This window comes from Bos indicus x Bos taurus, chromosome 1, assembly GCF_003369695.1.
Source record: "Bos indicus x Bos taurus breed Angus x Brahman F1 hybrid chromosome 1, Bos_hybrid_MaternalHap_v2.0, whole genome shotgun sequence".
Lineage (NCBI taxonomy): Eukaryota > Metazoa > Chordata > Mammalia > Artiodactyla > Bovidae > Bos > Bos indicus x Bos taurus.
In genome coordinates, this window is record NC_040076.1 from 72,904,744 (window position 1) to 72,920,091 (window position 15,348).

General features: G+C 51.0%; 1 protein-coding gene across 1 annotated transcript; it reads left to right on the top strand.

Annotated features, from left to right (window-relative positions):
- Positions 1–7,181: 7,181 nt before the first annotated feature.
- On the top strand, positions 7,182–13,731 carry LRRC15 (leucine rich repeat containing 15). Its single transcript, XM_027538117.1, has one exon. It carries the CDS (start codon positions 8,086–8,088, stop codon positions 9,838–9,840), a length of 1,755 nt encoding a protein of 584 aa, XP_027393918.1. The 5' UTR covers positions 7,182–8,085; the 3' UTR covers positions 9,841–13,731.
- The last annotated feature ends 1,617 nt before the right edge of the window (positions 13,732–15,348 follow it).

A 15,348-nucleotide genomic window follows, 5' to 3' on the forward strand; every position in this document is an offset into this window, starting at 1 on the left:
CTTTACCAGCTTCTCTGCTCACACACAGAGACAGAAGTGGGGCCAAGGAACCAACTGTGGAAAACCAGAACTTTTCTAGAGTTTCCCGCCATGCTGAGTGTGAGAGTGCCAGTCTACTTCCAGGGCCAAATGCCTGACCTCTGAGCGGGCTGGGACTCTCTCTTGGATGACACATCACTCAGACTGAAGGTGCTAGATGCCCATCTGAAATGCTCTGGCTTCTCCTTTAGGATTATATCACCGTATCTCAACCAGTGTGGGCACCACTGCCTCCATAATTTAGAACTTCTCTAATGGCTGTCACTTCTTACACTCTGCCTCGACTGAACATCTGGGGTACATTCAGGGCCAGACCGTAGTATTTGCCTGTGGTCTTGAGTCAGCCAGGCAGGCTCTGTGGGGAGGAGACAAGTATGTGAGAGAGGTCAGGGCCAGGGGGAAGGGTTCTGAACAGACCCTGCAGAAAGTCAGGACATGGAAGGCTCTCACAGGGCTGGAGACACTACTTGGCTTGCTCAGCAAATGGAAGGGGGGGTGGGGTGTGGGTGGAAGTAGATCCAGATGGGGAGAAGTCAGGAGAGCTGGGGCAGAAGCTGTTCTAACTCTGTCCTGCCAGCGCACGCTCCTGGGGCGGTGATCACACATGGCAATTTGCTTCGCTGAGTCCTGACCACCAAAGACTGACTCCCGCTTCTGGTTTCACTGCCTCCATGGGCTTTGGGAACACGGGATTTAGAAACTTCTTTCAAGATCCTTTGAGGAGGGGCTGATCCATTTTATCAAAGTTGGGCCCCCCAGGTGTTACCCTGAGAAGGGGGCTGTAGCCCAAGGCTTTTAAAATAAAAGCCCCAAGTAGGAGTATCTCTTTGGTCTGCTGGCAAGTTTGTCAGTATCTCCTGCTGCTTCTGCCAACCTAATTACAGCCCTGCTCTGGCCTCTTTAGGAAGCCCTACCTCCCCTAACCCTGGGTCTGGAAAGGACTGGCTTTTTCTTTCTCATTTTCTTCTTTAAACAAATGAACTGTATATTGACTTTGGTGGGCCATGAGAGATGGGGTCAATGATTGAACCAGGTGGGGAATGAGGATGTGGGCACTCTTCCTTTGGGGTTCCAGGATGTGTTTGGGGGTAAAGTCCTGAACGGGGCTGTGTATTGAGATGATGGGATCAATCCCTCTGGTTCCTTCCCTGCACTCCTCCAGGGCACTCAGGTGAAACTGAGTGAACATAAGCATCAGGGCAGACTTGAGGAAGAACATCTCTCAGACCATGCAGCCTGGAATTTGGGAGAGGCACTTGACCTTGAATAATCATGCTGGGCAGCTAGAGGGTGGACTGTAGATAAACCTTAGATCATTTTAGGATGGAGAGAGAGAAGCCACCTCTTTCTGCTTCCAGGTGCTGCCAGACATGTGGTTGATGAGATCCTAAAGCCTCATGTTAAGGTTCAGGGGGTCACCAAGCATTATGGTTAGATAGAGCCCTGATCTGGGTGTCTGGAGTCTTCCATTGATTGTGTGACCTTAGGCAAGACCCCTCATTCCTCTGGGTACCTTAGTTTTCCTCTCTACACATTGACCAGATGGTTAGATCAGATGGGCTCAGAGGACGCTGGTTCCTTTGATGCCCTGCCCTCTAAGTGCTGCTCCTGGAAACAGCCTCCACTGCTGGATTCAACTCAGTTCAGCCCCAGATTTATGACAGGGATGGAGAAAGGACCACTGAAGGAAATAGCGACAGAGGGGGCTGGACCAGGTCTGTGGCCTGACCTTTAGCTCCCCCCATCCAGGGTTCAGTCTCTCTTTACTGCTTGGCAGTAAATGACATACATCAGGAGTGTGGGGTCCCAGCTGACCTAGGTCTCAAGTGGTGGTAAGGGCTGTGGACCCCTGTATCAGGGTCACTTGGGGGATTTGTTAAATGTGCAGGGTCCTGGGCACCCACTCATCCCAGACCTCAGGGTCAGGAGCTCTGTGGGTGGAGCCTCCAGAGATTCGGATTTTACTCAACAGGTGGATGAACAATAATTGTAAGTAACATTTAGTAGGTACTCATTTGGGGCCAAGAGTGAGTCTAAGTGCTTTACATGTAATCCTCATTGATGTGATGCCGTGAGGTTGGTTCTGTTAAACACACTTCCCAGGTACTTCCAGACAGTGTTTGTATACTGATTGGGGTGGGGGGTGGTTACCTCATATCAGTGAGATGGGAGGTTAGGATGCAGTGAGCCTCTTAGTGACTTCAGATCCAGTGGACCATGTACAGAGGAGCAGCTGGACCGAGGCTGACGCTGGCTGAGTGAGGGAGAGACAATACAGCTCCCTTGGTGAATGGGGCACCATTCAGTGCACACGAAGCCACGTTTTGGGAGGCCTCTCTGGGGGAAGGACACAGGCCAGGGAGAGAGATCTCCTGTCTGGGGCTCAGTTTCCCCAGATGGGCTAGGAGGTTGCCTCCCAAAGGCCACCTCTGAGCTCCCCAGTCCATGAAATGGCTATTGGCCATGTGAAAATGCACCAGTTAACGAGTGGGATTACCCTGCCTGGAAAACTTCTGAAACATGGTGGGCCTGAAAAGATGGATATGAGGTCCTCAAGCCTCAGTGAGAAGGTGGCTATGCTGGTGGGTCAATGCAACCTGTAGGGGGCGGTGGGAAAGGCGGGGCTTCAGGCCAAATCTCCATTCTGTGTCCTTGAAGATATCAGAGCTGCCCAGGGGCCTTGGGAGTCTTTACAGGAGGGGAAACTGAGGTCTGGAGAATTCACCTAAACTTACACTCCAGCTTAGAGTCAAGACTGGGTAGCTCATCCATCTCCGAGGCTCTTTCCAAAATCTTTGTTCCGTGGCATTGAAATAAGAAGGCGTCTCCTCCCATGGAAGCTCGTGTTTAGGGAATGTGAATGATGGTATTAAACCCCAAAGTCCCAACCCACCAGCCAACAAAGCCCAGGGCTTCGAGGCTAATTATGTGTTTGCCCATGAGTCATATAGGCAGTTCTTGCTAAGGCGACCCAGAGCCAGAGCTCTGGGTCCGAGCACTTCTCCTGGGGAGGAACCACGTCAGAGTGCCCAGGTGAGCTGTCTGTCCGTCCTTCTGTGTACTGTGGGCTCAGTGAATTCCCCGGACCCGTGGCAGATGCCAGCCTGGGCCCCCTCCAACGACAGGGGCTGGTCGCTGCAGTGACTGAGAATGCGTTTGGCTGCTTGGAGGAGGAAGGTGTAATTACGGTAGCTTTGTGGGACTTTAACTGGCATTTGTCACGGCTACCAAGCAGCGCAGGGCAGCGTGGGCTATTAGGCTGCTGTGTGCTGGGCTCCCGAGCGCCTCAGGCTGCCACAGACGCAGGCCACCCTTACTGGAAATCTAAGGGCCTGCCCGGTGTCCAGCCCTGCTCCTGCGGTCCCTCCCTCCCCGGAAGCTCTGCAGCTGGGTTTGTAGTGGGCTCCCCAGAGGTCCTTTGGAGCAGTGTCAGCTGCAACAAGTGCTGGCAAGTAGGAGCCCACTGCATGTGGTGCTGGGGTGGGCTCTGCAGACGGGAGGGTTTTATGAGGGGGAAAATCTGCAAATTCTTGCAATATTTGTCAAGCTGAGTGTGGTCTGTTTTAAACAACAGTGCCTCTGTTCCTATAAGGAATTATCTTGTGCTTCCTCCTCCCAAATCACAAGGTACCTCCCCTGGCCCTGGGCCCTTCCGGGGCCTGGTTTGATGCCCCTCCCCAGCTGGGGAGTACAAACTCAGAGAGGTCTTAGATGTGTCCTCAGAAGGTACCTTGGCCCACACCCTCATTTATAGATGGGGAAACTTGAGAGGCTGCCCTGGGCTCGCCAGGTTATGGGCACTTTAATTTAATCTTTAATACTTGGGTGACAATACCATTTTGAAGCATTCTGGGCATAGAAGCTGAGTACTGCATGGCTCATAACCAGAAGTGACGCTTTGCCTTTGGTAAGTTAGTCCAGGGAGTGGATCGCTCTCTCACACATATCAAGGGGATGGGCGAACACCCACTGGGAGTGCAGTGCAGAACGCCACTCGCTGGGAGTGCAGACACTATTGTCTTGGTAGATGGCTCTCATGTCCTTGCTCTGACACCCAGCCTTAGAATCCTAACCTCTTGGGGATGAACAGGACACCAGCTGTCATCCAGCTCAATACTCTACCTGGTGTAGGACCCTGTTCTCCAGCATCCTTACCAAGTAGTTGCTCAGTTTCTATTTGAACACTCTCAGTGATGGGGAGCTTACTATCTTATAAGTTTGTCCATTCTGATTCTGACAAGCTGTCTTTGGTGATGAACTGAAATATGTGACCCCATAGCTTCTGCACACTGGTTTGGACCTTGGAGGCCACATGAGTAAGGCTGCTTTCTTTATCCCAAGTTAGCCCTTGACATATATTAAGAAAGTGCTTGCAGATTCTTCACATCTCTTCTTCTGGCTACTTATCCACAGTTCCTTCAGTGGATGCAAGGATGTTCTGGTGTCTGCATCCCTTCACCCTCCTCAAACTCTTCTCCAGAAGTCCTTCAGGAGACCAGTTTATTACTGGTCTTCTTCAAGTTCAGGGTGAAACTGAGAACAGCACTGCTGATGTGGACTGATGAGGGCAGTGTAGAGGAAGACAATTACCTCCTTTGTTCCACACTTAACACTTCTATTAATGCAATCTACAATCACATTAGCTTTTGTGAGCAGCCTTCCTTCTCTGTTACCATCAGTTAAAAAGCCCTAACATCTAAGGGTGGATGTTAATTCACTTTTTTCAGTGCCCTTTATCTAAGCTGTTAATTTTCTGCTCTCAAGTTCTGGATCTGACATTTGCCTATACACGTTCATCCTTTTTTTTTTTTAATTAATTTTATTTTATTTTTAAACTTTACATAATTGTATTAGTTTTGCCAAATATCAAAATGAATCCGCCACAGGTATACATGTGTTCCCCATCCTGAACCCTCCTCCCTCCTCCCTCCCCATACCATCCCTCTGGGTCGTCCCAGTGCACCAGCCCCAAGCATCCAGTATCGTGCATCGAACCTGGACTGGCATCTCGTTTCATACATGATATTTTACATGTTTCAATGCCATTCTCCCAAATCTTCCCATCCTCTCCCTCTCCCACAGAGTCCATAAGACTGTTCTATACTTTTAAATGTGTCCATAGCTTACTCTGGCCCCCTTCCTTTACATCTTGATTTCATTAGTCAAGTTGTTATTTTTCTTTCTTCTCTCTACAGTTTTACATACTTATTTGAGTCTTTGAAGTGAAAGCACAGCAGGTCAAGGCTTGTATGGTTTGTGACTAAGGCAACAATCAAGGTCTGAGGTGGGATGAACTTGGGTTCTGTCCCTAGAGTAAACTTTTTGGGGGACGGGGGAGGGTTGCACTGAGTTCCAGGTAAGGAAGCCTGGACTATTCTGAGTTATGGACCAGGCTCAGGACCCCATGAGTGCAGGGGAGCAAAGAGAGGTCAAAGAAATACCTTTTCTACCCAGTCAGTTTATGGCCTTATAGACCATCATTTGAAATTCTTTCCTCTGACTCAGGGCTTTTGCTCATTAAAAGGAGAGGCAAGGAGAGGCACTGCATTAACACTCAAAGTTCTCATCAGCTATCTGAAGATCTTGGCTTGAGGCTTTAAGCCTCAGTTTCCCTGCTTCCTACATCCCTTAAAATGATGGGAATGTATGATCAGCAGTTCTTAACCCTTTGGGAGTTAAAGACCTCTTTGAACCTCAGATGGAAGTTACAGATGCTCTGCACATACACAGAAATCCTTCATCACTTGACTAAGAATGCCAAGTTTATAAGGGCATATTGTGGGTGAGCTTGGCACATCTCACACATTTTCACAATGCTGTACAGATCACCTCCACAGCCTTTCTCCTATCTGCCCCTCACAATGGCCTCAGGTGGGGACAGTGGTTATCGACATCACTGAGGGCGAGGAAGCTGAGCCTGGAGGCCTCAAACTTCATTCAAGATCTAGCGACCCCATGGACTGTAGCCTACCAGGCTTCTCTGTCCATGGGATTTTCTAGGCAAGAGTACTGGAGTGGGTTGCCATTTCCTTCTCCAGGGGATCTTCCCGACCCAGGGATTGAACCCGAGTCTCCCGCATTGCAGGCAGACGCTTTACCCTCTGAGCCACCAGGGAAGCCCAAACAACTAGTTCAGTTCAGTTCAGTTCAGTCGCTCAGTCGTGTCTGACTCTTTGCAACCCCGTGAATCGCAGCACGCCAGGCCTCCCTGTCCATCACCAACTCCCGGAGTTCACTCAGACTCACATCCATCGAGTCAGTGATGCCATCTAGCCATCTCATCCTCTGTCGTCCCCTTCTCCTCCTGCCCCCAATCCCTCCCAGCATCAGAGTCTTTTCCAATGAGTCAACTCTTCGCATGAAGTGGCCAAAGTACTGGAGTTTCAGCTTTAGCATCATTCCTTCCAAAGAACACCCAGGGCTGATCTCCTTTAGAATGGATTGGTTGGATCTCCTTGCAGTCCAAGGGGCTCTCAAGAGTCTTCTCCAACACCACAGTTCAAAAGCATCAATTCTTCGGCGCTCAGCCTTCTTCACAGTCCAACTCTCACATCCATACATGACCACAAGAAAAACCATAGCCTTGACTAGATGGACCTTTGTTGGCAAAGTAATGTCTCTGCTTTTCAATATGCTATCTAGGTTGGTCATAACTTTTCTTCCAAGGAGTAAGCGTCTTTTAATTTCATGGCTACAGTCACCATCTGCAGTGATTTTGGAGCCCCCAAAAATAAACTAGTTAGTGGTCCTTAAATATTCACATAGGGCCCAACCCCCATGCCCCATTTTCCACTTTCTATACAGTTTATAGGCCTGAACTCAAATACCAAAACTTCCATGACTTTGGATCCATTCTCAGATCAGTACCATGTCTGAGGGAACATTTGGGCCTACCTACCACCTTTCAGTGTGTCCAACTCTTTGTGAGCCCCTGGACTATAACCTGCCAGGCCCCTCTGTCCATGGAATTCTCCAGACAAGAATACTAGAGTGGGTAGCCATTCCCATCTCCAGGGGATCTTCCTGACTCCGGGATCAAACCAGGGTCTCCCACACTGCAAGCAGATTCTTTACTGTCTGAGCCACCAGGGAAGCCCTCTCAGCTCAGAGTACATCCTAAATTTTCTCGGACTTACTTAAGGCCACTCGATGTTTCTTTTGGAAAGTGGTACTGGTACCCAGAAGGCAGACTCCAGATGTCAGCTGACGCACAGCAGTCCTTTCAGCGAGACAGGAAGTGGTGTGGATAATTTCCTTTTATTGGGAAGGTGGTTTGCATTAAACCTTGATGAAGCACCTGTGAAAGGGTTAACACAGGGGCAGGCTGTTGCCGGTGGTGATGGGGCAGGGCGGGGCCCAGGGAGAGCAAAAACTGAGCTTCCCTGCAGTCTTTTCCACCAGATCACTGCATGGTCCCACTCTGTTGGCTGCCGCAGCTCCTCCCAGCAGCCTCCGTGTTCATGGCCTCAGCATCTTCCTCCTGGTTCAGGCCTGGTTTATTTGTTCTCATTTCCTATTGGTTTCTCCTGAGGAAGCCATGTTCAGCCAGCAAGTCCAGGAACTGAGAGGGACACAGAGATGGATAAGATACTGTTCCTGACTTAAGGAACTCGTTGGGATGGGGCACCAGCAGCCCTGCCCTTGTGAAGCCTACTGAGTAGTGAGGAAGCAGACGGGGTCACAGGGGATGCCATATGCGCCTCTGTGGCTGGGCTGGGGAGGAGGCTGGGGAAACCACCGGCATTGGAGGGCGACTAAAGCCGACTCACGGAATCCTAAGGTGGAGGCATGTGAAGTGCGGGAAAGATTTGGATGAGGATGAAGAGCCCTCTAGGTTGCTTGGGCAGCAGCCTGGAAGTAGGAAGGCCAGCGGGGAAGATGAAGAGGCTTGCAGATCAACCTATAGGTAGCATGAGATGGGCACGTGGTCATGGGGTTCAAAGGCAAGCCAGTGTTTGGCACCCAAGGTTGATGCTGGCTTAAAAGTAGTGGCAGTGTCGGTGAGGCAGTCCTGACCCACATGCTCTCTCTCCCCTTGCAGAGGCCATGCTACCGAAGCATTACCTCCTTCTGCTGGTGGGCTGCCAGGCCTGGGCTGCGGGTTTGGCCTTCTATGGCTGCCCGAGCGAGTGCACCTGCTCCAGGGCCTCCCAGGTGGAGTGCACAGGGGCACGCATCGCGGTGGTGCCCACCCCGCTGCCCTGGAACGCCATGAGCCTGCAGATCCTCAACACACACATCACCGAACTCAATGAGTCCCCCTTCCTTAACATCTCGGCCCTGATTGCGCTGCGGATAGAGAAGAACGAGCTGGCCCACATTGCTCCCGGTGCCTTCCGCAGCCTCGGCTCGCTGCGCTACCTCAGCCTTGCCAACAACAAGCTCCAGATCCTGCCTGTTGGCCTCTTCCAGGGCCTGGACAACCTCGAGTCGCTCCTGCTGTCCAGCAACCAATTGGTGCAGATCCAGCCGGCCCACTTTACCCACTTCAGCAACCTCAAGGAGCTGCAGCTGCATGGCAACCACTTGGAGTACATCCCTGATGGGGTCTTTGACCACCTGGTGGGCCTCACCAAGCTCAATCTGGGCAAGAACAGCCTCACCCACCTCTCACCCCGGGTCTTCCAGCGCCTGAGCAACCTTCAGGTCCTCCGGCTGTATGAGAACAGACTCTCAGACATCCCCATGGGCTGTTTTGATGGGCTCAGCAACCTCCAAGAGCTGGCCCTGCAGCAGAACCAGATTGGAATGCTGTCCCCTGGCCTCTTCCACAACAACCGTAACCTCCAGAAGCTCTACTTGTCCAACAACCACATCTCCCAGCTGCCCCCCGGCATCTTCCTGCACCTGCCCCAGCTCAACCGGCTCACGCTCTTTGGGAACTCCCTGAAAGAGCTCTCTCCTGGCATCTTTGGACCCATGCACAACCTGCGGGAGCTGTGGCTCTACGACAACCACATCACCTCCCTCCCGGATAACGTCTTCAGCAGCCTCAGCCAGCTTCAGGTCCTGATCCTCAGCCGCAACCAGATCAGCTACATCTCCCCGGATGCCTTCAACGGGCTGGTGGAGCTGCGGGAGCTGTCCCTCCACACCAATGCACTGCAGGAGCTGGATGGAAGCATCTTCCGCATGTTGGTCAACCTGCAGAACATCTCCCTGCAGAACAACCGCCTTCGGCAGCTCCCCGGAAACCTCTTCGCCAACGTCAATAACCTGTTGACCATCCAGCTGCAGAACAACCAGCTGGAGAACCTGCCCTTGGGCATCTTCGATCACCTGGGGAAGCTGTGTGAGCTGCGGCTCTATGACAACCCCTGGAGGTGTGACTCAGACATCCTTCCGCTCCACAATTGGCTCCTGCTCAACAAGGCCAGGCTGGGGACAGACAGCGTCCCTGTGTGCTTCAGCCCAGCCAGTGTCCGTGGCCAGTCCCTCATCATCATCAATATCAATGTTGTTGTCCCCAGTGTGCAGGGCTCAGTGGTCCCCGAGGTGCCCAGCTACCCAGGGACGCCGACATACCCGGACACGTCCAGCTACCCCGACACCACCTCCATCTCCTCCACCACTGACTTCACCAGCCCCTCACAGGACTACACCGATCTGACCACCATTGAGACCCCCATTAGTCGTGGCCCGGGGGACATGCCCCAGGCCCAGAGAGGGCTGGCCATTGCCGCCATTGTCATCGGCATCATTGCACTGGCCTGCTCCCTGGCTGCCTGCATCTGCTGTTGCTGCTGCAAGAAGAGGAGCCACGCGGTCCTGATGCAGATGAAGGCACCCAATGAGTGTTAGAGAGGAGGGCTGGAGGAAGGGCTAGGGGACGGTGGGACCCCAGAGGACCTGGGATTTCACCGTGCTGCCTTCACCTCTGGGTCCACAGACCATCCCCTGTCCCTCTCTCTCGGGTTCCCTAGAGAAAGGCATCCCTACCTTTTCCTGACCTGCCTGGTTCTCCTGTAGATGAGGTTCTGGCAGAACCTTCTTACTACCAGGGAGATCTAACCTGCCATGGAAAAAATCCTGTGGTGGTCCCAATTCACATGCCTGGGCTTCTTTCCAGAAAGCCCCTCCTCTAAAGCTCACCAGCTCTCCTCCAAAACGTGCCTTCCCTGTGTCTGTGCCCCCACTGGCCTCCATAGACACAGTTATCACACACCTGCCACTTTGTGGAAATAGTTCTCCACCGGGACAGCCCCTCTCCCAAGTATTATGTAAGTTGATTCCCCTTCTTTGCTCGTCTTGTTTGTGGCATGGCTCCACCCTGTCCCCTCAAATGAAAAGTCTCTCTTCATTTCCTGCCCCTGAAGACAAGGTGACTTTTCTCCTCAAAGGAGGCTTCAAACCTTTTAGCTGCTTTTCCAAGAACTGCCAAATGCCCTGGCTTTCAGGATGCTATGATAGAAAGAAAGGGAAAACTGAGGCTGCTCAGTTTCTGAAGACAGAGCCATCATCAGTATCTGTCTTGTGATTTTTATCTGGAAAAAGAAGAAAGGCACCGGTGAAACAAGTTTTGCCTCTTTAGAGAATATTTCTGAACTGCAAACTTTGCTTTGAAAATTTTAGTCCTTTAAGGAATAAAATCATGTAGAAGTTCTGACCTCCCCAAAACATGAAAGTCAGCTTATTGGTATTGGATGGAGAAAGCAGTCTGGTACCTGGGGATCCTTGTGTTCACCTGCAAGGTTTTTCTCTTCTAACTGTTTCTGGAAATGTAACCTACATACAGAAAAGTGGGCGCATGCTAGTGTAAGGTTTGATGGATTTTCACAAACTGTACACACCTGTGTGATTAGTACCCAGTTCAAGAAACGAGACATCACCAGGATCCTCCATCTGGGGCTTTTACTGGAGAAGACTGGGGCTTGTGGAGATGGTATGGACTTACCTGGAAACTGGCTCCCCACAGACCAGGATAGGCCCCTGCCTGCCCTCCCCCTGCAGCCAGTCCTTGCAAAGGCCCAGCTACCAGCAGTGGAGGAGAAGATGTAGGTATACTCTGGCCTGAACAGGAAATTGTATTCAATGCCAGACCTTCAGGCACCCAGACTGGGCAGGTCAGAAGCATCTCAACTAGATAGGCCCATGCAACCACACACCCTACCCTGCCAACAAGCTGTCTGTTGCTCACTGGAGGTTCCTCTGCTTGGGCCTTTTATGGGCATGAGATGCCCTATATCTGTTTTTAATTTTCACTCTGCATCTGGGGAAGTGAAATAGCTTAGGGATGAGATCCTTTAATTGGACAGCCAAGTATAATAGAACCCAGCAATCCTTCTGGTCATGGTAAAATTCTTCATAGACATTACAGTCAGCTAGAAACTGAACTTCAGCATTCTCACACACAGCAGGCAACACGGATACACAGACAGGTCAGACTGGGTCAGGGACCACTCTGGAGCTTCCCCCTGCCTGTAGTCTGGTTACAACAGTTGAGTGCTTTGGTTCAGTGTTGCAGTCACATGAATACCTGCCCTGGCCACCATTCCTGCTGCACACATATTCACAGTGGTAAAGAAAGGACACTCATGACGATGCATGTCTTTCTCTGGACAACTGGTATACCACTTTAGAACTAGAAACAGTGAAATGGAGACTTTCAGGTGTCTGTGTCTTCCCATAAAAGAGCTGAAGCCAATACTGTACAGATTTGGAAATCTGCCATCAATCCTGACTGGCCTTTACTAGTTCCCTCTGCTGCACGAGACAAATAAGAAATCCACTTTGGCCTTAACAGCATTGTGCTGACGGGCCCTGACGAAGAGTCCAGGAGCAGATGTGTGTTAAGAGCTAGTGCATTTTGTAGCTTTTCACTCTGTCACAGGAAATCTGGGAGAGATGTTGTTAGAGGCAAAAGACATTATCTCACCAAGGTAAATCCGGGTCTCCAAAATGTTTGCAAAATATGTATAGTACTTGGCAGACATGTACCAGGGTTTGCCAGGGTCCAAAAAGAAATGAGCCTAGAGCTTGGGGCTTGAGCATCATTCCCAATGGTGACCTGCCTTGTTGATCCTGGGCCCCAAAGGGGAAGCGTGGCCTACTCTCCTCCAGACAGGAAGCATGGTTTGGCACTGCATTCTTCAAAGGACTCCGTGTAAGGCGGGTCATTGTGCAAGGGTACAAGTGGGCCAGAGATATCAGAAAGGTAAGGAAGGAGTCTTCGTCATCCAGTGTGACCTGTCAAGCTGAGCCCAGACCCCTGGGTATTAACAGCATTGGCCACGACCTTGGAATATCTTCCTCTCTGGCCCAAGATACCTCATATGTCTCCAGATCAAAGGCTGGCCTGAGGGCAGCTGTCCTCAGATGACTCCCCAGGGAAGCACCCTAGGTGGGGCTGGTGGACCCTTTTCCTGACCTTCTGAGTGCCCCTGGTCTTTTCTCCATCAGAGACGGGAGGGAACCATTGAGCCTTCTCTTCCTTGGCAGGCCATGTGGTCTCTCTAAACCATGTTGTCTGGTCAGGAAGCTGCCGGAAAAGGTGGGTGGAGTTTCCTTTCCAACAGGCTCTTGGCTCTTGGCATTTGCTCACTTCTTGGGGCTGAAGTGAGCTGCTTGGTTCCCCAGAGTTGAGTTCACTTTTCTCCGTAGCTCTTTGGCTTCTAGTCCTCCTTGTCAGTTCTCCATTTGGAGTGGAGGGTAAATATTGGAGGAAAGATAATAAAAACTGGTTAGAACCACTGTTTTTCAAAAATGTTTACTCTGCATAGATACCCTTCAAAGCACTTAGCAGGCATTTTCTTTTTAACCCTCACAACAGCCCTGTGCAGGAGTGGTACACGTGTGAGGATCTAAAACCTCTTGCTTCTGCAACATTATTTAACAGGCTGTGAGTGTTCCTTCTCTCTTTAAGCTCATACAAGAATTCATGGCCTGTCCTAGGCTTTCATTGCTAAACCAAGGAAAATGGGAGTCACTGTCTTGTTGCTCCCCGTCATCTTAGCTATTCGACCCCACCTGGTACTGTGTGGATCCAAAGCTTTGTAAATACAGGAAAAGTTAAACTCATCCATCCATTAAAGAAAAACTGGCTTTCCTCAAGGGACTGTTGGGCTGAGTGTATATTTTTCCTCCTCGCCAGGATTTAAAGGCACAACGCCGTTCTCAGAACTCTTCATGGGCGGCAACAGCATTGTCACAGATGTCTGTGTAGTGAAGTGTTAGGAATCATTTCCAGACTCAGGAAGTTTATGAAGAGGAGGCAACTACAGATAACAAGATAACTGGAGTTGCTAGAAAGACATGGGCGGTAGCCTGCCTTTAGCTACGAATCACTCAAAGAAATCAACCCACAGATCCCACAGTTGGAATTGAACTGGAGTTGCTGGGGAGGCAGTGGTGATCTTGGGGAGGAGGTCATGGCTGTGGTTCAGAGAGGGGCGGGGTGGGCACTCCTCCAGGCCAAACTCCTCCCCGTCTGAACTTTCTTCTTCACCCAAGGAGGGATTGTTCTCACCAACTCATCGCCTTCATGCTGCCTTCAAAAGTGGATCGATTTTGCCTCACTTAGGGAACCATTGCAAATAGTCCCAGGTGCTTGGTGATGTATTTAGAGCTTTCTAGGCCCCCAGGGTTTTATAGAGTGTGAGCCCTGGTGGGCGAGGTGGGGGGTCCTTCTTTGCTGGATGCTGCTTGTAACAGATTTGGAGTACAGAATCGACAATAAATGGTATACTAAGGACACATGTGTTCCTATGGGCGCCTTGGCTAAGGGATCTCGCTGTTGATTCTATGCTTGTCACACGAATGCAAGGCTGACCCAGACAGCTCTTCACAGACACCAGATATTCAGGGCTGGGAAAGGCTTTTGGAAAGCGAGTGGGATCAAGATGATGTCTTGAGGTCACTATGGCTGGATGGGGCCTTAGGAATAGGCTCAACCCATTTTATAGATGGAGAAAATAAGATCAGGACAGGAAATGAATTTTCATAGTCACCTAGTGAACTAGTGGCTGAGCTTGCAAGACAACCAGGCCTCCACTCCCAACCTGGAGCTTCTTCTATGTCTCAGAAAGGCAGTGAATTTCCCTCAGCATTCATCAAAGTGCACATGCATTCACACTCATGCACACACAGGTGCACACTAGCTTTGATGGGTAGGACTCTCCTGCACACGTCTGGACTCTTACAGTGCCTAGCACCCAGGCTCAGTGAGCCCCAGGCTCTCAGAAGACACATTGTGAGTGAAAGTGACTCTCCAGGTGTCCAGAAGTCCCTGGGACCTTTTCAGGCCTCCAGGTTCGGGGGTTGTCACCGTTGCTGGTGCAAGTCCAGGGTTTATGAGAAGGGTAATCTTTTCTCTGTCCCTTCATCCCACGGCCGTGCCTGGGAAGAGGGCTTCAAACCATATTTCCTAGGCTCTCTTAGCTCTTCAATCCCTTCTGCCGGGTGTAACCCTGTCCCAGGAGGCTGGACCTGGCGAGGGTCAGTAGTGTATTCACTGTCTCACAAAGCAGGACCCTATCAATGACTGGGACAGGGCGTTATGCACCTTCCCTAACCACTGAGCCCATCCACTCAAGATGGGAGCCTGGAATTCCAACAACGGAAGAACAGTGAGCGCCTATCTCCCATCTCCCAAAAGATGCCTGGAGTTCTTAATACAAACCTGCCCTCCACACCTGCACATCTGCCCAGGGTCCTGCCAGCAGCACAGACCCACTGTTTGATTTCACACAAGTGCATACGAATGAACACACACACTCACACGCTCTCCTCATTCTGCTCTGCAGCCCCTGCATGAATACCTTCAAGGCCAGAAAATCACTGCCTCCTCGTGCAACTGCTTTCATCCCTGGATAATCTCAGCGGTGAATGCGTTCCTGTCCATACTGAGCCAAAATTCACCTCCCTATATCACTCCCCCGTTTTAACTCAGAAAGGGTTTAGAAACATAAACATTCAATAAACAGCTACAGAAGGACAGCAAAGCTGCAGACCTCTTAGGATTTCTCCTGGCACTGGGAGTCTGCAGGTGCCTGTGGCTGGCTGCCCAGCTGTGGTCAGCCTGTCTAGCACAGGAAGGGATATAAGTTTTAACCCCTGATCCCAGTGCTCACCCCAGAGCAGCCTACTGGGAACTTTCTAGGGCCTGATGGATTCCCCTGGGGTCCTAAAGATGCCAAACCTGTAACCTTGGATGGATTTTGGCTCCAACAAGGATCTGTCCGTGGTAAGAGTTCAGGGTCGTTTTGTAATCTTCAGAGGCCTGGCCTAGACTCTCTCCTGCTGTCCTGTGACGCTGGTGACATTCCAGGAATGCTCAGGCCACGTGAGGGGAGGAACCTCTGCCTGGAACTT